A 24,958-nucleotide genomic window follows, 5' to 3' on the forward strand; every position below is an offset into this window, starting at 1 on the left:
ATAACTCAAATTATTCACCCTGACCAAACGGGCTTTATGCCTGGTAAGTCCACTGCTGTTAATTTAAGACGTCTATTCACTCATTTCCAGGTTTCTCGGAGGGAGGCCTGCTCTTCCGTTGTAGCCTCATTAGATGCCGCAAAGGCCTTTGACTCAGTGGAGTGGGCCTTCCTATGGGAAACTAGGAGTAGATTTGGCCTGGGCCCCAACTTTATCACCTATGTTAAATTACTGTATTCCCTGCCTATGGCCAGAGTCTCCGTGAACGGGTATGTGTCCCACTGCTTCCCCCTGTCTAGGGAACGAGACAAGGCTGCCCTCTGTCCCCAACCCTGTTCGCCATTGCTATTGAGCCTCTGGCATGTTTAGTTAGAGCTGCTGTAGATATTGTGGGTATTAGGGTGGGTGCAAGAGAGGACAGAATAGCATTATACGCTGATGACCTTTTATTATTTGTTGATGATTATGTTTCCTCTATGCCTAAACTCCTTGATTTGATAACTACCTACGGACGCTTCTCTGGGCTCAAAATTAACTGGGATAAGTCCACCATTACTCCACTTAGGGGCCCTATTCCGTTAGCCCCATTGATCCATACCCCGCTTAAATGGGTAGATTCCTTCAAATACCTGGGCATATGGGTGTCGAATGATCCCTGTACCTACGTTTCTCTTAATATTATGCCGCAAATTGTGTATCTTCGCACAAAGGTCAAGGTCTGGGGGACTTTGCCTCTGACGGTAACTGGTAGGGTCAACTTGGTGAAAATGGTGTATTTGCGTAAGCTTTACGTCCTCCAGCAATCCCCTATATATATTGGCTTAAAATTATTCAGACAGATTGATAATCTGCTATCTTCCTTGATCTGGGCCAGCAGGAGAGCACAGTTGTAGCTTGACATCTTGGCCAAGGTATAGACCCAGATACTCCTTTGGACAATGTCCTTGGTTTCCCAGAATTGGCCTCGCTGCAACCTGGGGCGGTTTGGGGGAGATGGGGTGTGACATCCCTGGGACACTTGTATAATGACGATATATTGAAATCCTTCCAGCAGCTCCAACAGGACTATAATATACCCTCTTCTGATTTCTACCATTACCTGCAATTGAGACATGCGATTAACGCACAGTTTCCCTATACCCCTCCAATGATTATCGACTCTCCAGTTAAGTCCCTTTTACAAAACTTGGGGAATGGACATTTGGTATCCAATATCTATATAACTATACTTCGGCCTCACTACTCTGACCCGCTATCCCTTCTTAGGACTAAGTGGGAATCTGACCTGGATTCAATTTCTGATGAGATATGGGAGGGTGCTCCAGGCTCCCCACGACTATCCACCACTAGATATCAACAAATCCAACTATTTATTATACACAGAGTATATATGACACCAGTGCGATTGTGCCGTATGGGGGGTACTCACTCCACCAGATGTCCTAAATGTGACAATTTAGATGCAGATTTCTGGCACATTCTCTGGCTTTACCCTAAAATGGCTATATTCTGGTCTGGTGTTATCAACGCCCTGATGTCGACTGGAATCCCAGCTTCTATATGTTCCCCGGTGACATGTGTGTTATCAGCTATGAAGGAGGATGCCCTGGATCCTTCTGCAAAACGATATGTAATTAATCTTTGTGGCCTGGCTAAGGTGTGTATAGCCAGACTCTGGTTAGCTAAAGACGCTCCCACATTACAGTCCTGGGTCTCACTTGTTAATGAGAAATATGTATATTTAGCCAGGAAAGCAAGGAAAAAATATCAAAACCTGTGGGGTAGATGGCTTGAGTCCCCGCAATCACTGTACCACAGTGCTTGAGCGCCTGCCACTGTGTGTCCGATTTCTAGGTGTATAGAAGATTAGGACATCTGCCAGGTGGCCTGAGTGAAACTATCAGAAATAGATCTGCACCGGGAGAGCTGTCTCTCCTTCCTATGTGTCGTCTTTATGGGCGCCTGCGGCCAGCCACTCCCCCACACGCATTTTATGTTGTGATGCTTAACCTTGTTTTTTTTTTGTCATAAGCGATTTTATGTAATGTATCTGATTAATATTTGACGATCTGTGACACTTCTCCGAATCTATAGATGCATGGTTTTGGAATTTAAGCCTGCATATCTCAAATGCTATATTTGATACTAGTTAGAGTTGGGAATCTGCGTATTCCCTTGAGTTGAGAAATGTTTACGACTACTGTTGTTTTTTTTGTTTTTACTTTTATTTGTTTTTTGCGAAACTGAAAAACAATAAAAAAAAAGTATTGGATTTAAAAAATAAAAATAAGATTTTACTCACCGGTAAATCTATTTCTCGTAGTCCGTAGTGGATGCTGGGGACTCCGTAAGGACGATGGGGAATAGACGGGCTCCGCAGGAGACTGGGCACTCTAAGAAATAATTAGTACTACTGGTGTGCACTGGCTCCTCCCTCTCTGCCCCTCCTCCAGACCTCAGTTAAGGAAACTGTGCCCGGAAGAGCTGACATTACAAGGAAAGGATTTTGGAATCCAGGGTAAGACTCATACCAGCCACACCAATCACACCGTATAACTTGTGATAACATACCCAGTCAACAGTATGAAAAACAACAGAGCATCAGACAACCTGATGCAACATAACATAACCCTTATTTAAGCAATAACTATATACAAGTATTGCAGAGGAAGTCCGCACTTGGGACAGGCGCCCAGCATCCACTACGGACTACGAGAAATAGATTTACCGGTGAGTAAAATCTTATTTTCTGTAACGTCCTAGTGGATGCTGGGGACTTCGTAAGGACCATGGGGATTATACCAAAGCTCCCAAACGGGCGGGAGAGTGCGGATGACTCTGCAGCACCGAATGGGCAAACACAAGGTCCTCCTCAGCCAGGGTATCAAACTTGTAGAATTTTGCAAAAGTGTTTGAACCCGACCAAGTAGCTGCTCGGCAAAGCTGTAATGCCGAGACCCCTCGGGCAGCCGCCCAAGAAAAGCCCACTTTCCTTGTTGAATGGGCTTTTACGGATTTTGGATGCGGCAATCCAGCCGCAGAATGAGCTTGCTGAATCGTGCTACAGATCCAGCGAGCAATAGTTTGCTTTGAAGCAGGAGCACCCAGCTTGTTGGATGCATACAGGATAAACAGCGAGTCAGTTTTCCTGACTCCAGCCGTTCTGGCTACATAAATCTTCAAAGCCCTGATTACATCAAGTAACTTGGAATCCTCCAAGTCACGAGTAGCCGCAGGCACCACAATAGGTTGGTTCAAATGAAAAGATGACACCACCTTCGGCAGAAATTGCGGACGAGTCCGTAATTCTGCCCTGTCCATATGGAAAACCAGATAGGGGCTTTTACATGACAAAGCCGCCAATTCTGACACACGCCTAGCCGAAGCTAAGGCCAATAGCATGACCACTTTCCACGTGAGATACTTTAGCTCCACGGTCTTAAGTGGCTCAAACCAGTGAGATTTCAGGAAACTCAACACCACGTTAAGATCCCAAGGTGCCACTGGTGGCACAAAAGGGGGCTGAATATGCAGCACTCCCTTTACAAACGTCTGAACCTCAGGAAGTGAAGCCAGTTCCTTTTGAAAGAAAATGGATAGGGCCGAAATCTGGACCTTTATAGATCCTAATTTTAAGCCCATAGTCACTCCTGACTGTAGGAAGTGTAGGAACCGACCTAGCTGGAATTCCTCTGTAGGGGCCTTCTTGGCCTCACACCAAGCAACATATTTTCGCCATATACGGTGATAATGTTTTGCTGTCACGTCCTTCCTAGCCTATATCAGCGTAGGAATAACTTCATCCGGAATGCCTTTTTCCGCTAGGATCCGGCGTTCAACCGCCATGCCGTCAAACGCAGCCACGGCAAGTCTTGGAACAGACAGGGCCCCTGTTGCAACAGATCCTGTCTGAGGGGCAGAGGCCACGGGTCCTCTGTGAGCATTTCTTGCAGTTCCGGGTACCAAGTCCTTCTTGGCCAATCCGGAACAATGAGTATTGTTCTCACTCCTCTTTTTCTTATGATTCTCAGCACCTTGGGTATGTGAGGAAGAGGAGGAAATACATAGACCGACTGGAACACCCACGGTGTTACTAAAGCGTCCACAGTTATCGCCTGAGGGTCTCTTGACCTGGCGCAACACTTTTGTAGCTTTTTGTTGAGGCGGGATGCCATCATGTCCACCTGTGGCAGTTCCCATCGATTTGTAATCTGAGTGAAGACTTCCTGATGAAGTCCCCACTCTCCCGGGTGGAGGTCGTGCCTGCTGAGGAAGTCTGCTTCCCAGTTGTCCACTCCCGGAATGAACACTGCTGACAGTGCTTGCACGTGATTCTCCGCCCAACGAAGAATTCTGGTGGCTTCCGCCATCGCCACCCTGCTTCTTGTGCCGCCCTGGCGGTTTACATGAGCCACTGCGGTGATGTTGTCTGACTGAATCAGCACCGGTTGGTTGCGAAGCAGAGGCTCCGCTTGACACAGAGCGTTGTATATGGCCCTTAGTTACAGGATATTTATATGCAGACAAGTCTCCTGACTTGACCACAGCCCTTGGAAGTTTCTTCCCTGAGTGACTGCCCCCCATCCTCGGAGGCTTGCATCCGTGGTCACCAGGACCCAGTCCTGTATGCCGAACCTGCGGCCCTCGAGAAGGTGAGCACTCTGCAGCCACCACAGAAGAGACACCCTGGGGGATAGGGTGAGCAGCCGATGCATTTGAAGATGCGATCCGGACCACTTGTCCAACAGATCCCATTGAAAGATCCTCGCATGGAACCTGCCGAAGGGAATGGCCGCGTATGATGCCACCATCTTTCCCAGGACTCGCGTGCAGTGATGCACCGACACCTGTTTTGGTTTTGAGAGGTCTCTGACCAGAGTCACGAGCTCCTGAGCCTCCTCCGCCGGGAGAAACACCTTCTTCTGGTCCGTGTCCAGAATCATGCCCAGGAAGGGCAGACGCGTCGTAGGAATCGGCTGCGATTTTGGAATATTCAGAATCCAGCCGTGCTGTTGCAACACTTCCTGAGAGTGTGCTACGCTGACCAGCAACTGCTCCCTGGACCTCGCCTTTATGAGGAGATCGTCCAAGTATGGGATAATTGTGATTCCTTGCTTTCGAAGGAGCACCATCATTTCCGCCATTACTTTGGTAAATATTCTCGGAGCCGTGGACAGACCAAACGGCAACGTCTGGAATTGGTAATGACAATCCTGTACCACAAATCTGAGGTACTCCTGATGAGGTGGATAAATGGGGACATGCAGGTAAGCATCCTTTATGTCCAGAGACACCATAAAATCCCCCTCTTCCAGGCTTGCAATGACCGCTCTGAGCGATTCCATCTTGAACTTGAACCTTTTCAGGTAAATGTTCAGGGATTTTAAATTCAAAATGGGTCTGACCGAACCGTCCGGTTTCGGTACCACAAACATTGTGGAATAGTAACCCCTTCCCTGTTGAAGGAGGGGAACCTTTACCACCACCTGCTGAAGATATAATTTGTGAATTGCTGCTAACACTACTTCCCTTTCCATGGGGGAAGCTGGCAGGGCCGATTTGAGGTAACGGTGAGGGGGCATCACCTCGAATTCCAGCTTGTATCCCTGAGACACAATCTGTATAGCCCAGGGATCCACCTGTGAGCGAACCCACTGGTGGCTGAAATGACAGACGCGCCCCCACCGCTCCTGGCTCCACCCGTGGAGCCACAGCGTCATGCGGTGGATTTAGTGGAAGCCGGGGAGGACTTCTGTTCCTGGGAACCAGCTGTGTTGTGCAGCTTCTTTCCTCTGCCCCTGCCAAGAAAGGACGCACCTCGGACTTTCTTGCTTTTCTGTGATCGAAAGGACTGCATTTGGTAATACGGTGCTTTCTTAGGCTGTGAGGAAATATATGGCAAAAAATGTGACTTTCCAGCAGTAGCTGTGGAGACCAGGTCCGAGAGACCCTCCCCAAACAATTCCTCACCCTTGTAAGGTAAAACCTCCATGTGCCTTTTTGAGTCGGCATCACCTGTCCATTGCAGAGTCCACAGGACCCTTCTGGCAGAAATCGACATAGCATTTATTCTAGAACCCAGTAGACTAATGTCTCTTTGAGCATCTCTCATATATAGGACAGCGTCTTTTATATGCCCCAGGGTCAATAATATAGTATCCTTGTCTAAGGTATCAAGTTCCTCAGACAGGGTGTCCGTCCATGCTGCTACAGCACTACACACCCAGGCCGACGCCATCGCCGGCCTCAGTAAGGTACCTGAATGTGTATAAATGGACTTCAGGGTACCCTCCTGCTTTCTATCCGCAGCATCTTTGAGGGTAGCCGTATCCTGTGACGCCAGGGCTAACTTCTTGGATAAGCGTGTTAAAGCTTTGTCCACCCTAGGGCGAGGATTCCCAGCGTAACCTGTCCGTTGGCGGGAAAGGATACGCCATAAGAATCCGTTTGGAAATCTGCAGTTTTTTATCTGGAGATTCCCAAGCCTTTTCACATAACTCATTTAGCTCGTGTGAAGGGGGAAAGGTCACCACCTGCCTCTTTTCCCCATACATATGAACCCTCTTGTCAGGGACTGGGGTTTCCTCTGTGATGTGCAACACATCCTTAATTGCTATAATCATATAACGGATGGATTTAGCCAATTTTGGCTGTAACTTTGCATCATCGTAATAGACACTGGAATCAGAATCCATGTCGGTATCTGTGTCAACAATTTGGGATAGTGGGCGCTTCCGAGACCCTGACGGCCTCTGCGACATAGGATCAGGCACGGGCTGAGACCCTGACTGTCCTGAGGCTTCAGCTTTTTCCAACCTTTTATGCAAGGAATTAACATCATCATTTAAAACCTTCCACATATCCATCCAATCAGGTGTCGGCGCCGTCGGCGGAGACACCACATTCATTTGCTCCCGCTCTGCTTCCACATAGCCTTCCTCGTCAAACATGTCGACACAAGCGTACAGACACACCACACACACAGGGAATGCCCTTTTTGAAGACAGTTCCCCCACAAGGCCCCTTGGAGAGAGAGAGTATGCCAGCACACACCCCAGCGCTATAAACCCAGGAATAACACAGTAACTTAATGTTAACCCAGTAGCTGCTGTTATATTGATTTTTGCACCTAATTATGTGCCCCTCCCCCTCTCTTTTTACCCTCTTCTACCGTGTATCTGCAGGGGAGAGCCTGGGGAGCTTCCTCTCAGCGGAGCTGTGGAGAAAAAATGGCGCTGGTGAGTGCTGAGGAAGAAGCCCCGCCCCCTCGACGGCGGGCTTCTGTCCCGCTTAAATATGTATTTTCTTGGCGGGGGCTCATACATATATACAGTGCCCAACTGTATATATGTTCACTTTTGCCAAAAAGAGGTCCAAATGCTGCCCAGGGCGCCCCCCCTCCCCCCCCCCCCCCCCTGCGCCCTTACAGTGACCGGAGTATATGAGGTGTGTGGGAGCAATGGCGCACAGCTGCAGTGCTGTGCGTTACCTCAGTGAAGACCGGAGTCTTGTGCCGCCGATTTCGAAGTCTTCTTGCTTCTCATACTCACCCGGCTTCTGTCTTCCGGCTCTGCGAGGGGGACGGCGGCGCGGCTCTGGGATCGGACGACGAGGGTGAGATCCTGTGTACGATCCCTCTGGAGCTAATGGTGTCCAGTAGCCTAAGAAGCAGGACCTAGCTTCAGAGAGTAGGGCTGCTTCTCTCCATCGTGGCTGGTTCCACGATGCAGGGAGTCTGTTGCCAGCAGAGCACCCTGAAAATAAAAAACCTAACAAAATACTTTCTCACAGCAAGCTCAGGAGAGCTCACTGAAAAGCACCCAGCTCGTCCGGGCACAGATTCAAACTGAGGTCTGGAGGAGGGACATAAAGGGAGGAGCCAGAGCACACCAGAATCTAAATTCTTTCTTAAAGTGCCCATGTCTCCTGCGGAGCCGTCTATTCCCCATGGTCCTTACGGAGTCCCCAGCATCCACTAGGACATTAGAGAAAGATAATTTAGCTTTAGTTGTCTTTAAGGATAAACCCCCCCCCCCCATCCAAACACTCAAAGGTGTGACATTCCGTATACATCACAGGGATACATTTACTAAGGTAGGAGTTCTATTTAAGATGGGATGTTGCCCATAGCAACCATCCAGATTCTACTTCTAGTTTATCTAGCACCTTCTAGATCAGGGCTGGCCAAACCGGTCCTCGAGATCTACCAACAGTTTATGTTTTCCATGCCTCCTGGAGACCTGTAGAACTGTCAGTTAGGAATGAATGCAGCACATCTTAATTAGTAATGACTACACCTGTGCACTAGCCAGGTGGTCTGGAAAATGTGAACTGTTGGTAGATCTCGAGGACCGGTTTGGCCAGCTCTGTTCTAGATGATACTACCTGGAATCTGATTGGTTGCTATGGGTAACATCCCATCTTAAATAGATCTCCCATCTTAGTAAATTTACCCTATAGAGAGCAGACGGCTCATACACCCTAAAACGTGACTTCAGTGTTATCATTTGACATCATGTTCAATACACAAACCACTGGACACAAATGGATATGGTTTCATTCACTTTTCCGCATACTTTATTTGTTACAAACATACAATTTTTTAAATATATAGATTGTAAAACTCAATTTGCAAAATTCTGTTATTGTAAGGAGTGCTGACAAGCACGAGTTCTGAACCTTATGCTTTTAAAATTGCTTGTTCTCTTAAATGGTTTAAATTCCCCCTGCTTTGTAAAGCTAGTGGTAAATCCAACACTCATCTCCAGCCGGTAGCGCTGGATTCTTTATCAGGGAATCGCAATAGGGACAGAACACTCTCAGCCATCTCCTGGAGGGAAGTCTCATCCAGACAAGGTTTTACAATTCCCACACAAGCCCATAGGAGAGGAATGGTACTAATGGTTACTGTGAAAACCTGGCCTGGCTGCCCCAAGGAGCATTGGGGGGAAAAGCTGAGACTCAAGCTGTGATCAGCAGGCTGAATGGGAGGGTCTGAGGAGTAACTAACATCCGTCTAACCTCAAGAGGAAGACTTACAGATATATTCCACTTGTAGTCGCTAATGGAACAGCGCATTGAGCCGTTTTACTATTTAAAGTGCTTTTAAACAGAAACAAAAAATATACTTTTTCAATATAATTCTTTTTATTAGTGAGCTAAATGTATTTGAAGAAATGTAGATTAAATGCCTACAGCAGAAATGCTTTTTAGAATCTAAATAGGGTAAGCTCTAAATTCTGTGTGCTCAAACTATTAGCACACCGTGGCTACAGGGTTCGCCCCAACATGTGCTACTAACATGTCTCAGCTGATTTGAGCCAGTGCAATAGTCATTATTAATCTGTGCTTTCCTCTTAACCACATAGTGTGTCTGCTACTTCTCTACGATAAAGTCTTGGTGCCAACCAGTTCTAGATTCGTAGTACGATTTATGGAATGGCCTCTAAATAGCCACAGGGGTCTGCACTGTAAACGCTAAAAAAAAAAGTTTTTTTAGTTAGATTCATAGTTCTTAATAAAGCATTTGTCATCCCTAGAAATATGTAACTCAAAGTGTCCCAGTTTTAATGCTAGGAGACCTATTTCTGGTTACCAGCAGACTAAAATTCCGTTATCTTTACACACTAAGGCTCCTCAAGTGACAAGTGAGCATTGGAATTACAGACAAGTACCTCCTCAAATAGCATAAGCACATCTGAACTACAGACAGGAGGTAGGGTTTCCCTTCACAGGGGGGCATTAATGGCAACCAGGTTCATTTCTGCAACGGCATTTAAACCACAGCTCCAAAATAAGACCACAATTATCTAAGCAGCACAACAGTTCTCAATTGAGGGGGCTGGTTATACACAGGTCCTTGGATGTAAAATGACACCCCTATGCAATCGTGGCAATGGGAGATGACACAATATCAGCATCTTCAAACAGAAAACCCTGCATGTCACTAAACAGAAGTGATGCAGGGTTTTCTTGTAGTCATAAGGTCAATTTGCATGTTCATTCATCAATACCAGCGTGGTTAAAATGGACTGAATTGCCGACCCCAATGCAATTCATCTGTCACGGTCAGTTGTGCACTGCTGAAACATTTCTTACACATGCACAATATTCTTTATTTCCCTGTCTGCAAAAATCATTTAAACTGTACATTCTAAACCTTTCTTTACACAATGCTTGGGGACGTGTAAACTAATACACAGCACGTGTGCTTAGCAGCACGGTCTGTAGGGGACTATGTAGGTTAAAGCTGCAAACAAGCTGGTGTTACTGCAGCTTTAACATCTGTATAGCCAAAGAACGCATAGAAGTCTGTAGAATAGGCTGTTTTGTTAAACAGGAGGTTTGCTAAATTAACGCTATTACATTCAATGGAGGAACTGAAGATTTTGACAATCCTGTCAGTTTTACGTGTTTGTCCTAAGGTTTGTCTATTTCCAGTTACCAACCAAGGTGACTCTGGAAAGTTTAAATGGAACAGGTCCCCGGAAGGCAATGTAGCTGAAATGATCACCAGCAGGGGGCAGTAAACTGTGGTAGTTTATAGACTGTCAGAGCAAGAGGGAAATCAACTAAAGTTTATTACTATGGGGTACAGAAGCACATCTGTAAAAGATTCAGATATTCACCCCTCGATTTGGATGCAATACATTTACAGGTAAGGATCTGCAGATTTATACAGGTGCTTATATTATAGACAAGCTGCATAGCACCACAAATCTAGCAGAGCAATTAGCCTGTGACAATAAAAAGTCCTGTAGTTCAAGTGAACGCTCAAGATTAGTGGAAGTGGCCAGTATTACTAGTAGCAACAGCCTATTCCATGAGACCGTCTGCTCTAAGCTTAACAGTAAATGTTATTCATTCAAGATCAATATTGCTTGTGGCTCAATTATCCCATTAGCTGAAAATGGTCTATATTGCACTAAAATTCCCTATGGCAGTAAAAGGGTTAAGCTCAAGTCATTCTTTCTGCACTACAATTGTGTAGTGGGGAAACAAGGACATTAGACAACATCAGCTTCTTCAGTTGTCCTCCTAGTAACTAGACTGTTGAGTAATTGGAATAGGGTGCATGAAACGAGGACAGATCCGCCTATGCTGGAAGTGTCCTTGTTACATAATTCAGGATATCTGCAAATGAGGTTAAAACCCATTAATTGTCCCATAAACAGCTCTGTGCACTCGTACAATGCAATGCTTAGTAGGGGTTGGGACTGTAATCTAATATGGAAGGAAGGGGAGGTCATTCTCCTTTCTAAACAATTGTCATATTCGATAGCTTATTTCTCTATTAGTATATCACTAAATTCAGAGTGAGAGAGGAGAGGGAGGCCTGGGTAGACTTCTACAAACCTCCCCAGTAGGAATAGGACGCACAGGACAACTGGCAGCTCATTGAGCATGTGTGATACATATATATATATGCCCATGACTGGTTTACACAGGGTGCAAATATGAATATAACTTTGGAGCAAGCCACCTCTTGCATTTTTTGTGCAATAGACAAAAAATGTCAAAGGATTTTCTACAAACCCTGCATGGGCTGTAATTTGCTGTTCTAGCTGTGGATGAAGCATGAAGCCTGCTACTAGTAACAGGAAGGAAAATCCACATAAGACTGATACAGCAGGACACACTATACAGCTGCCTTGCAGGTACAAAAATACAGTACAATATACTGATGTGATTAAAACATCAAGAAATACTATTGCTCCCATACAGTTAAAAAAAAAAAAAGTTTGCAACAATTAGATGACATGATAAAAGTGCCGAGATAAACCTAGTTACTGGAAATTAAAACAGCGAGTCTCATCCATGACTTTACAGCAAAGCCATGTCGTACATACAGCGCTGGCAGCCATCTTGGGGGCTGCGTCAACCTTCAATCAACTAAGAGTCAGCGACATCACTGGAACATAAAGTACCCGACTTGGTGATGTCACTAATCCTTAGTGATTTAGCAGACTGAATATAGGTTCAGCCCAGAAGATATCTGCCGTCGCTGCGTAGGGGACAGGTCTGCCAGGTTATCCTTTCCATCTGCCACATGTAAGATCTTTCTATGAACAGAAACGTTCTCCTATCACTGCCAAAGAGGGCTACAGTGACACGCTTGTGCCCAAGACCCTTATAGCAGTGACCAGATCAAACTATTAGGTCAGTATATGAATACATTACTATGCATACCCAATTAATCATGATGTGGTGTGAAAAAATAAAAAAAAAGGCAGCTCACATGAAGATCTAGATTACCTCTATGCATCGGGTACTGCAAGCTGCAAATTAACGGAACACTTCCAGATGCTTTTACAATAGGGATGGTTTTTGTGTACTGTATAACAATATTGTAGCAGCATTGGAAATGGCCGTGGCAATAATTGCACGCCAATATGAAAACTAGTAGGGAGTTCATGATAAATCGCATTTAAAACTACATGTACGCACAAAAGAAAATAAAAATACTGTAATTTCATTTCAACTATTTGGGGACAGAGGAAAATGTGGAAATCCATGCACCTCTGCTCTCAAAAGGTTTATTTCTTGTCAAAACATAAGCAAGGTAGCAATCCAGTATAGTTAAAACCATTTGTAAAGAGTTCATATTAAAATGACAGTGTGGGGGCTAGATACAGGAGCCCCCATCATCTTTACTTGGGGAAGAGACCATCTTGTACGCAGTAAGTTCACGCTGTGATAACTGAATGTAAGAAGCCTGTAGGGTAACAGGCAATATGCTCTTCTCCCCATTACTGACTGTTCACCACCTGGACAGCTTCTTCCTGGCATTGGCCAAGAACATTGTGGAGGCACCACTAACCTCCGAGGTACTGAGAATTGAATGCAGATCTTTTTAATAGTAAAAAGCCTGTTAAGAGAATAACCATGGACCTGAGTTTATCTTATGTGACAATTGTCCGTTTGCATGAACTTAATTTCTTTTTTTTTTTCTTTTTCACTTCCTCAGTGGAAGGGTTTCATTGGGAGATTTCACAGACTTCAGGATGTATGGTTTACTCATTAATTTATGTTTTCAAAACGTTCCCCAATCTGAAGATTTTTCATTTCTTTTTCCTTGTGTCGATAGTGCTGGTATTAAAAGAAAGGTGATTTATGGCAGTCGGAAATTGTCCATGATTGGATTGGCAGGATCAGAGTTCAGTCCTGGTAGGAACGGTAGCTGGTCCTGCCACCAGATACTCTGTGGATGTGACAGCAGTCTGCATGAAATCCAACAAGCTTTCCTTGTGCTTTAGGAAATGGCGGACTTGTTAGGCGTTTGCAGAGCATGGTGGGAACAGAACTGCTGGTCTTTTCTCCTTGGGGTGGCATCACTGCAAGCCCCTTAAAAAACAGATGCAAACTGAAATGGTGGTGAGAGAGGCAAGGAAGAAAGGGGTGAGTGCGTTTCATGACTAGCTCTCATTTACTTTATTCTACCCCAGCCTAAACCCCACCTGCTCCCTATCTTTCAGCTGAATGTTGAAATATATGTATTAAGATAAAGCTATTGAGACTTCAGCATGTGAACAACAGACACATCTGGAAATAGGGGAAGGTGGTCATTTTTAAAAACCTACTCATTCTGGCTTCTGAAGCCTCTGCCTGCTCGTACCACCAAGAATAGTAGAGAGACATGTTAGCTTTGCAGAGTAGCATGTGAGATATCACCTAGCACCAATATAAAACAACGCAGCTCTCTCTATACTGCATCCATAGGAAGGTAGAATACTCCAGGAGTCAGGTCTACATGGTGCTTGAGCCACAGTCCAACCAACCATACTCTAGCCAGTGCCTAGCCATGAAAAAATTGTCAGTTGTACCAAGACCCCAGATGGAGAGATTAGCACCCACTTCGTACCCAAAACTGTATAGGCGGACAGAGTGGTCAAAGCTGACACACTTCTGTGTTTATTTTCAGGGTCTGCACTTAATGATGTGGAAACCAACTCAAGAGACAAACTAGCTTTAAAACCCAGGATTCACATAGAAAAAATGTGAAAAAAATCTATAGATGTTTTATAGACCTCCCCCCTAGCTTTTTCCTTGTAAAAAAAACATTACCACAGTGCAAGTTTCTCCTATTGCCACATTTAGGGCTGGTTCACACACACACACACTAAAAACAAGGCTAGGACATGTGGCATTTTTACCGATTTTCCAAAAGTAATGTGTGAACAAGTTCTGAATGTAGTTTTTGTAACTTTGCTCTGCCTAAAACAAGAGAACAGAGACCTCCTGGTCTCCCATCCTACGTCAGTTTACCTATGGTTTATAACTATTTTGCCCATCTGGATCCCCCGATAGACCTCAACAATGTCCCTGACACCCCAGCTGTGCTACTGTAAATCAGATTAGGGTAGCCTACGGCTCTTCAGCTGCCACGGAACTACAAGTCTCAACATAACCGCAGAGTAATCCACGGCAGCCGCTGACATGACATGCTGAGAATTGTAGTTCCCTGGCAGCAGGAGAACCCCAGGCCGCCCAGTGTGAGTGTGATAACTGCATGTATGTGTGTTACTGACCTCCCCCCCCCACTTTCTCCTCTGCCTCCCTCACTCTATGCTCAGTCGTCGTCCACATCTTCTGTCTCTGAGTCTTCTCCTCCACCACCTGAGCCCAGGCCACCGCCTCTCTCCCCAGGCCCCCGGCGATCGTACAGCTTGTCCCGCTGCCGCTCCTGGATCTCCTTCATCTCCTCGGCATAGCGACAGAAGGCGCCCCCGAACTTGCCCCAGGCCTTGAGGGGCACAGTGATGGAGTTGCGGTAACTGGGCTTCACCTCGCTCACCCGCAGGAACACCCCATACTTGTTGCAGCCCACATCGAAGAAGAATCGCTTGGAGTCCACGGTGATAGACGTGCCCTCTGGGAGCTCTCCATAGAGCCCACCGGCCGCTCCGCCACCACCTCCGGGGCCCAGCCCCGCGCCCAGCTCGTCGTCCTCTCCACCATAATCATCAATGAGCTTGGCCAGGGCGTCGCGGAACTCGATGAGGCCCTGTGCGGGCAGGGCGATGGTCTGTCCGCTCTGCAGCCCAGCTCCTCCTCCGGCTCCGCCACTGAAACCCGGGCCACGGTTGATGGTCTGGCGGATGCGCAGGAAGCGGCCTCGCTGGTTCTCCTTCAGGTCCAGGTAATACTTGCGGTTCTCTCGGACCAGGAACTCACTCTTCAGGGCCCTGCGGGGGCCCCCTGCACCGGCCCCGTCCTCCCCCGAGGACTGTGCAATCTGCTCGGGGCTGCTGGGGCCCAGCTGGGCGTAGTGCTCAATGAAGTCGCCCAGGTAATCGCGGAACTCAGCGGCCACGGCCATGGAGAGAGTCAGCCGGCTCTTGGACCCTCCGGCCCCGACCTCTGCGATCTTGATGAAGCGGCCCTTGGCGTTCTGCTTGACATCCAGGTAGAAGCGCTTGTTCTGGATGTCCAGCCGCTTAGAGGCCAGCTCCTGGGTCTCCTGATCCCGGGACATGTGCTGCTGGAAGCCGCCGGGGCCCCCGCCTCCTCCGCCGCTGCTGCCCCCTCTCTCGCTCCCGCTGTCCCCGTCCGCCATCTTCTTCTTCTCCTCCTCCTCCGCACTCACAGCCGCCTCCTGCACTGACTCCTCTCGGCTTCCGTCAGTCCCTGGCCCCGGGACTCCCTCCTCCTTCTCCCCGCGGGCTGTCCGTCTTTCGGTTACCCGCTCTCTGCCACTCCTCACCCTCCTCCGCACTGCTCGCCCCTCTTCTTCCCTCTCGTTCTCTCTGCCTCAGCTTCAACCTCTCCGCCTCTTCCTGTTGGCGTCCTGCGCAGCTACGACGGACTGCGGGAACCCGGCCCGAGGCTGCCGCCGCCATCTTGACTGAGGGCATGACATCCTGCAAAAAGAATAAATCAAATCAAAATAAAATGGATCGACGTAGTGTATAGATATTATTATTTCGCCCCCTTGCGTGCCATGAAATTTACGAACACCGTAAAATCCTCCTCATAGTTATTGTTAGACTGAACATATACAATTACATATTCCCTCTTCTTCGAATTTGAGGTTTTTACGTGATGCAGAATTTGGGAGGAGGAGGAAGGGAAATGTCCTAGAAAATCAGGGACACCTGAAAAGCATGGCGCTGTATATTTTCTGAAAGAGTCAGTCTCAGTCAAGGGAGATTATTTACTCACTATTGCAAATATAAATTAGCCCATGGAACCAATCAGCAATCAGTTTTGATGTGCAATCTAGACAGACAGAATAAATAAATAATTGGTTGCTATGTGGTTTTACCTTATTTAGATAATGACCCCGATCAGCTGATTCTGGATTCATACATTCCTCTGTACAAAAGTACAGACCATTGCAATGCAATATCTACCAATTTGACCTATTCATTTTGTACCACAGAAATGTCACACTGTTTTTTTTTCTCTCTGTGTGATACCTGTGTGGAATATTGGCCCTCATTCCGAGTTGTTCGCTCGGTATTTTTCATCGCATCGCAGAGAAAATCCGCTTAGTGCGCATGCGCAATGTTCGCACTGCGACTGCGCCAAGTAACTATACTATGAAGAAAGTATTTTTACTCACGGCTTTTTCTTCGCTCCGGCGATCGTAATGTGATTGACAGGAAATGGGTGTTACTGGGCGGAAACACGGCGTTTCAGGGGCGTGTGGATGAAAACGCTACCGTTTCCGGAAAAAACGCAGGAGTGGCCGGAGAAACGGTGGGAGTGCCTGGGCGAACGCTGGGTGTGTTTGTGACGTCAACCAGGAACGACAAGCACTGAAATGATCGCACAGGCAGAGTAAGTCTGAAGCTACTCTGAAACTGCTAAGTAGTTAGTAATCGCAATATTGCGAATACATCGGTCGCAATTTTAAGTAGCTAAGATTCACTCCCAGTAGGCGGCGGCTTAGCGTGTGTAACTCTGCTAAATTCGCCTTGCGACCGATCAACTCGGAATGAGGGCCATTGTCTTTTTGATTGGGGGGAGCCTTCCAGACTCCCGAGAGTATTTAATTTTTCTGTAAATGCCACTTACCTGTCAGCGTAGTGGGATAGGATGTGCAAATGACATACCCCAGCTTAGTGGACTCTGGCCCTCATTCCGAGTTGTTTGCTCGCTAGCTGCTTTTAGCAGCATTGCACACGCTAAGCCGCCGCCCTCTGGGAGTGTATTTTAGCTTAGCAGAATTGCCAACGAAAGATTCGCAAAATTGCAAATAGAAATTTCTTAGCAGTTTCTGAGTAGCTCCAGACATACTCCTACACTGCGATCAGTTCAGTCAGTGTCGTTCCTGGTTTGACGTCACAAACACACCCAGCGGTCGCCCAGGCACTCCCCCGTTTCTCCAGCCACTCCCGCGTTTTTCCCAGAAACGGCAGCGTTTTTTCACACACACCCATAAAACGGCCAGTTTCCGCCCAGAAACACCCACTTCCTGTCAATCACATTCCGATCACCAGAACAAAGAAAAATCCTCGTAATGCCGTGAGTAAAATACCAAACTTTTGAGTAAAATAACTAAGCGCATGCGCTCTGCGAACATTGCGCATGCGCAGTAAGCGACTAATCGCAATATAGAGAAAATCGACAACGAGCGAACAACTCGGAATGACCACCTCTGTGCCTGATTCACAATTCTTTACATGCAACTACAATGGTAGGGTGACTGTGTGATTCCCAAAAACGTGGGCATGTTGTCCCCGTTTTCAGGGAGTGCCGAGGTCAGTGTCTACATCTTCTGATGCAGATTTACTGGCTCCGGAAGTCTGAACAGCCCAGCCATCTTGAGTAACCTGAGGGCTACGTAGGTGACCATGTAGGTGATCTGATGCTGTGTCTTCGGATGCAGCAACGGATAACACAAGCATGCAGGAGGAGTATATTTACACAATACGCTGCATGTGTGAACACAGTCTTTCGTAGCTGCGCAGGACGCCAACAGGTAGAGGCAGCGAGGTTTAAGATAAGGCAGAGAGAACAAGAGGGAAGAATAGAGGCGAGCAGTGCGGAGGAGGATGAGGAGTGGCTGAGAGCAGGTAACCGACAGACAGGCAGCCCGGGCCAGGGACTGAGAGAAGCTGAGAGGAGTCAGTGCAGGAAGCGGCTGTGATTGCAGAGGAGGAAAAGACGATGACACTTAAGGGTGTATTCATGAAGCAGTGATAAAAGTGGAGAAGTGAGCTAGTGGAGAAGTTTCCCAAGGCAACCAATCAGCTGCTCTGTATAATTTTATAGTATGCAAATTATAAATGTTATTTCAATGCTGATTGGTTGCCATGGGCAACTTCTCCACTGGCTCACTCCACACTTTTCACTGCTTCATGAATAGACCGAATAAAACCCTCAGACCTGTAACTAAGGGTGTGCGAGCAGTGCCATTGCACAGGGCCCTGGGGGCGGCTGCATCGCTGCCTCACAGCAACGGCATGTGCCTTGCAGGGTGCCTAGAACAGCACCTTGCAGTCAGTAGCGCTACTGCAGAGCCTGTGGATCTGCCAGAGCATCCTTAGGCCTGATATCATGACTCATGGGTTTAAGGGGCAGGCCTGGCACAGGGAGCACTGCTGCCTTGTTACGGCGCTGATGACACAAATGAGGTGATCACAACTTTGTCCGCTCAGGGGCTGATGTAGAGGTGCATACCAGTCCATACTGCAGATTGATATTGCGTTCATGTTTGAATCAGGCCCACTGTCTCCTGTGTATGTATTAAGTGCAGATTAATACCCCTTTCACACCGCACAAATAACCCGGTATCAACCCGGCATATTGCCGGGTCGACGAGCGGTGTGAAAGGGGCATAGCCGAAATCCCTGGTCGCCTGACCCGGCAATTCAACTCGGGAATAAAGCAGTGTTATACCCGGGTTGAATACCGGGTCAGTGGCTGCGTAAACGGGCTCCCGGGTCGATGCGTCCTGGGACCCGTTTACTACAGCAGGGAGAGGCGGAGCGGAGATGATCTCATCTCCTAGCGCCGCCTCTGCCCCCGCCGCCCGCTGCTATGGCAACCCGCCCGGAATATTGCCGGGTCGGGGAAGCCTGCAGCAGCTGCCTATGCCGGATCCCACCCGGGAAGGACCCGTTTGCAATTCCCGGGTGGGATCCGGCATTGGCAGTATGAAAGGGGTATTATTGTGGCTGCAGCTGAATAATCCCAGGCACTGCTACAAACCCAAGGGAATTATCGTGGCTAATTGAATCCGGCCCTATGTGTGTGTAGTGTTGTTTCACTTGATGGACATTTATATTGTAAGTCATTAACAAACAGTATTGTATGACAGCGTGCATGGGCGCTAAGAGTGGGTTTTTCAGTCACTGCAGTTTTTCAGCTGCACGGATGTACACAAGGGAAGGAGTTTGTAGTCCATTTGCATATACTAGCAGCTGGGCAACTGCATATAGATGCTGCTATGTGTGCTTTTGCGTGTGACTCAGAATCAGGCCCTAAGTGCGTGTATTAGCCCATATGTTCAGTTACACACATCTATCCATCTGCTTGTTCAAGTAGTTCTGATTATTATCAGCATGCACTTTCACCACTTTTCAATGTTAGAAGCTTTAATAAATATACCCCTTAGAGTTGGGGGTGGGCAGAGTCAGGAGGAAGAGGTGACAGGCACCCAGCCTGAGTTTGAGAAGGAGGGTGGTGAGGAGGAGGAGGAAGAGCCTGCTGTTTCTGCTCCTGGGAAGGCCAAAACCAGGTGGAATGTCCCATTTAAGTATGAGGACAACTGTGCACTGGTGCCACTAATATATGCTTCCTTTCTCTTCTTCTAATCTACTCCGGTCCATCTGGAGGGGTTGGTTCTAAATCCAAGTTGGGTAATGGACCTCTGATGTCACCAGGGGGCGGATCCACGTCACCAGGGGGAGGAGCCACGGCTGAACAGGGTACCCGAAATGTACCCTCGCGGGCTCGCTTCGACACCTCTGGGTTACTAAAGGTAATAGTTGGTGGCGTGGATAGCAGAGGAGCTATCCTGCTGGCCTAGCTCCTCCCCCTGGTGATTTGGCTCCTCACCCTGACATCATACGTCCTTTAGGCCACTTGGATCTAACATCTACCATCTGGAGGATTCCTATAACAAACAAGTACACAGATCTATCACAGACTGTTAACACATCAACACATAAACAACAGCTCCACTTGCTGTCCCTCCAGTGTTATTACTCAACACTGATAAAGTCTCAGTCTGGGTGAGGAACCCTAGCAGAAGAACTGCCATTTGTAAATGTGTACAGTGTTAACCCTTTTTTATTTCTTTCCTCAGCTGCAGAACAGAAGAAGGCTTATCAACCTACAAAGGACAACATTAGCAGCTCCTAGCACATCAGCTGCTACCAGTCTAACAATCACCCCAACAACCAGTTTCCCAATGTGCAGTGGGAGTTATTCAGATGTTGAAGCAAATAAAAAAATAGGATTTTAATTACCTACCGGTAAATCATGTTCTCGTAGTCCGTAGAGGATTCTGGGGTCCACATTAGTACCATGGGGATGTACCAAAACTCCCAGATCGGGAGGGAGAGCGCGGAGCCTCCTGCAGAACTGATTGACCAAATTTTAGGTCTTCAGTGGCCAAAGTATCGAACTTGTAGAACTTAGAAAACGTGTTCGACCCAGACCAAGTAGCCGCTCGGCAAAGCTGTAAAGCCGAGACACCCCGGGCAGCCGCCCAGGAAGAACCCACCTTACGAGTAGAGTGGGCCTTAACGGATTTTGGACACGGCAATCCTGCCGTGGAATATGCATGCTGGATAGTGAACCTGATCCAGCGAGAGATCGTCTGCTTAGAAGCAGGACACCCAATTTTCTTGGGATCATACAGGACAAACAGAGAGTCTGATTTTTGTGACGAGCAGTTCTCTCCACATAAATTTTCAGAGCCCTTACAATATCCAAGGACTTTGATGGAATTGAGGAGTCAGTAGCAACTGGCACCACAATAGGTTGATTGATATGAAAAGCCAACACAACCTTTGGAAGGAAGTGCTGACGTGTCCGGAGCTCAGCTCTATCTTCATGGAAGATCAAGTAGGGACTTTTACAATACAAAGCCCCCAACTCCGACACACGTCTAGCAGAAGCTAAGGCCAACAAAGTGACAACCTTCCACGTGAGAAACTTGACCTCAACCTCCTGTAGAGGCTCGAACCAATCCGATTGGAGAAACTGCAACACCATGTTAAGATCCCAGGGCGCCGTAGGCGGCACAAAGGGAGGCTGGATGTGCAGAACCCCTTTCAAGAAAGTCTGAACCTCAGGGAGGGAAGCCAGCTGTTTTTGGAAGAAAACGGATAAGGCTGAAATCTGGACCTTTACGGATCCCAACCTCAAGCCCATATCCACACCTGCTTGTAGGAAGAGGAGAAATCATCCCAGCTGAAACTCCACCGTAGGAAACTTCACACCAAGATAAATACAGTTTCCAAATGCGATGGTAATGTTTAGACGTTACTCCTTTCCTAGCCTGTATCAGGGTAGGAATAACCTTGTTCGGAATGCCCTTCCGAGCTAGTATCTGGCGTTCAACTTGCATGCCGTCAAATGTAGCCGCGGTAAGTCTTGATAGGCGAACGGCCCCTGTTGCAGCAGGTCCTCCCGAAAAGGGAGAGGCCTCGGGTCTTCCAGCAGTAGACCCAGGAGGTCCGCGTACCAAACTATTCTTGGCCAATCTGGAGCGATAAGGATTGCCTGAACTCTTGTTCTTCTTATGAGCTTTAGGATCCTTGGAATGAGTGGAAGTGGAGGGAACATATACACCGATTGGAACACCCACGGAGTCACCAGGGCGTCCACAGCCACTGTTTGCGGGTCTCTTGACCTGGAACAATACCTCCGAAGCTTCTTGTTGAGATGGGAGGCCATCATATCTATTTGAGGTACACCCAAAAGATTTGTCATCACCATGAACACCTCCGGATGGAGGCCCCACTCTCCTGGATGGAGATCGTGTCTGCTGAGGAAGTCTGCTTCCCAGTTGTCCACTCCCAGAATGAAAATTGCTGACAGCACCAACGCGTGCTTTTCTGCCAAGAGGATGATTCTTGTTACCTCCGACATTGCAGCTCTGCTCTTCTTTCCGCCCTGTCGGTTTATGTAGGCCACCGTCGTTACATTGTCTGACTGCACTTGAATGGCCCGATCTCGCAGAAGACGTGCCACTTGGAGAAGACCGTTTTACACGGCTCTTAGCTCCAGAATGTTTATTGGAAGACTGGATTCCAGACTTGACCACCTTCCTTGGAATGTTTCCCCTTGAGTGACTGCACCCCATCCCCTGAGACTTGCATCCGTGGTTAGAAGGATCCAGTCCTGAATGCCGAACCTGCGACCCTCCAGACGGTGAGGCATTTGCAGTCACCAGAGGAGTAGAAATCCTTGCTTTCGATGACAGACGTATCCTCTGGTGCATATGTAGATGAGAACCCGACCACTTGTCTAGGAGGTCCAGTTGGAAGGATCGAGCATGAAATCTGCCGTACTGTAGAGCCTCATAGGAGGCAACCATCTTTCCCATAAGGCGAATGTACTGATGAACCGATACCCGGGCAGGCTTCAAGACATCCCGGACCCAGGGCCGGCTCCACCACTAGGCAGCTTTAGGCGGCTGCCTAGGGGCGCCAGCTCCTGGAGGGCGCCACTGAATTCATCTAGCAAAAAACTGAAGGATGTCTCTGTATGCAGCCTCCTCCTTTTACACTGCGCTGGCTGCTGCTGCGGGTCTAATCAAGTGCAGCTACCACTATCAGGCTGTACCACATAGTGTCTCAGTGCTTCCTCTGTGCCGACATGAGTAACATCAAGTCATGTGAAGGCACATAGGAGGCGGATGTAACTGTGGCACCCAAGGGGCACTCCCATGGCTGCTCCTCATAGCCCTGATGCACCTCCTGCAGGGGGGTTGAAGGTTAGAGGGCACCGGGTTGAAGCTTTGCCTAGGGTGCATAGAGACCTTGCACCGGCCCTGCCCGGACCATCAATTGTATCACCAACGCTTTCTCCACCGGTAGAAACACCCTCTGCACTTCCGTGTCGAGAATCATCCCCAGGAAAGACAATCTCCTCGTCGGTTCCAAATGTGACTTTGGAAGTTTCAGGATCCAACCATGTTCCCTGAGCAGACGAGTCATGAGAGCAATGGACTGCAACAACCTCTCCCTGGACGATGCCTTTATCAACATATCATCCAGATATGGAATTATGTTCACTCCCTATCTGCGGAGGAGAACCATCATCTCTGCCATCACCTTGGTGAACACCCTCGGTGCTGTGGAGAGCCCGAATGGTAGTGCCTGAAACTGATAGACTGTCTAACAGTGCAAATCTGAGATAAGCCTGATGTGGCTGCCAAATTGGGATGTGGATGTATGCATGCTTGATATCCAGGGATACCAGAAACTCTCCCTCCTCCAGACCTGAGATCACCGCTCTCAGAGACTCCATTTTGAATTTGAACTCCCTCAAATAAGGGTTTAACGATTTCAAGTTAAAAATCAGTCTGACCGAACCATCCGGTTTCGGTACCACGAAAAGGTTTGAATAGTAACCCATGTGTTTCATATGAGGTCTAACTGGAACAATGACCTCTGACTTTTTCCAATTTTTTGATGGCTTCCTGTAGGATAGCCCTGTCTGTCAGTAAAGCTGGCAAGCCTGAATTGAAGAATCGGTGAGGCGGGAATTCTTGAAACGCCAGTCTGTACCCCTGGGACACAATATCCTGTACCCAGGGATCCAGGCCGGAAGACACCCAGACATGGCTGAAACGTCTGAGTCTCGCACCCACCAACCCGTTTTCCAGGCTGTGCGGCCCACCGTCATGCTGAGGATTTTGAGGAACCAGAAGCAGGCTTCTGATCCTGGGAGCCTGCAGGAGCAGGCTTCTTGGATTTTGCCTGACCACCTCCAAAGAAAGTGGTAGGAGGATTGGACTTTTTCGTCTTAGCAGTCCGAAAAGGACTGTGATGCCGAGGAAGAAAAGGGTTTCTTCATAGAAGGAGCAGCTGAGGGAAGAAAAGATTACTTAACCGCTGTAGCCGTGGAAATCCACGCATCCAACGCTTCCCCAAATAGAGCCTGACCTGTGAAGGGTAGGTTCTCCACACTTTTCCTGGATTCCGCGTCTGCAGACCATTGGCGTAGCCAGAGTCCCCTGCGAGCTGAGACCGACATGGAAGATATTCTTGCATTCAGTGTACCCAGGTCCTTCATGGACTCCACCATGAAACCCGCAGAATCCTGTATGTTACGTAAAAACAGTTCAATGTCACTTCTATCCATTGTATCTAAGTCTTCTAGTAACGTGCCTGACCACTTTATTATAGCTTTAGAAATCCATGCACAGGCAATAGTAGGCCTTAACGCCACCCCTGAAGCAGTGTATATGGATTTGAGCGTAGTGTCAATTTTACGATCAGCCGGTTCTTTTAACGCGGTAGATCCAGGAATAGGTAACACTACCTTTTTTGACAGCCTGGAAACAGATGCGTCAACTATGGGCGGCTTTTCCCATTTTTTTCTATCCTCCTCAGGGAAGGGAAAAGCAACCAGAACCCTCTTGGGAATCTGGATTTTTTTCTCTGGAGTTTCCCAGGATTTCTCAAATAGAGCGTTTAATTCTTTAGATGCAGGGAAGGTTAGGGAGGATTTTTTATTGTCTGTGAAGTAAGCCTCCTCAACCTGCTCAGGTGGTGTGTCAGTAATGTTTAATACATCTCTAATGGCCTTAATCATGAGCTGCACCCGCTTTGCAAGGGATGCCGCCCCCCTTAGCACATCCCCATCACCGTCTACTGTATCAGAGTCGGTATCCGTTTCGGCTTGCATAATCTGGGCAAGCGCACGTTTCTTTGGGTATATGCTAGGGGCTTTAGAAGGAATAGGAACAGAACCTGTTCAAACTGCCTTAGAATTCTTTAAAACCTGAGTTTCAGACTCAGTATGAGCCACCCTAGTAGCAATCTGAGAG

The 24,958-nt window shown here is 47.7% G+C and overlaps 1 protein-coding gene across 1 annotated transcript; it reads right to left on the minus strand.

The window, feature by feature from the left end:
* Window positions 1-8,549: 8,549 nt before the first annotated feature.
* PURB (purine rich element binding protein B) lies at window positions 8,550-15,782 on the minus strand. The gene has a single exon (XM_063931986.1). The coding sequence runs from the start codon at window positions 15,554-15,556 to the stop codon at window positions 14,570-14,572; it is 987 nt and encodes a 328-aa protein (XP_063788056.1). The 5' UTR covers window positions 15,557-15,782; the 3' UTR covers window positions 8,550-14,569.
* Between the last annotated feature and the right edge of the window lie 9,176 nt (window positions 15,783-24,958).

Source organism: Pseudophryne corroboree, chromosome 6, assembly GCF_028390025.1.
Source record: "Pseudophryne corroboree isolate aPseCor3 chromosome 6, aPseCor3.hap2, whole genome shotgun sequence".
Taxonomy (NCBI): domain Eukaryota; kingdom Metazoa; phylum Chordata; class Amphibia; order Anura; family Myobatrachidae; genus Pseudophryne; species Pseudophryne corroboree.

Coding starts and splice junctions, on each gene's coding strand:
- PURB (XM_063931986.1), bottom strand. CDS start 15,556: ATGGCGGACGGGGACAGCGGGAGCGAGAGAGGGGGCAGCAGCGGCGGA.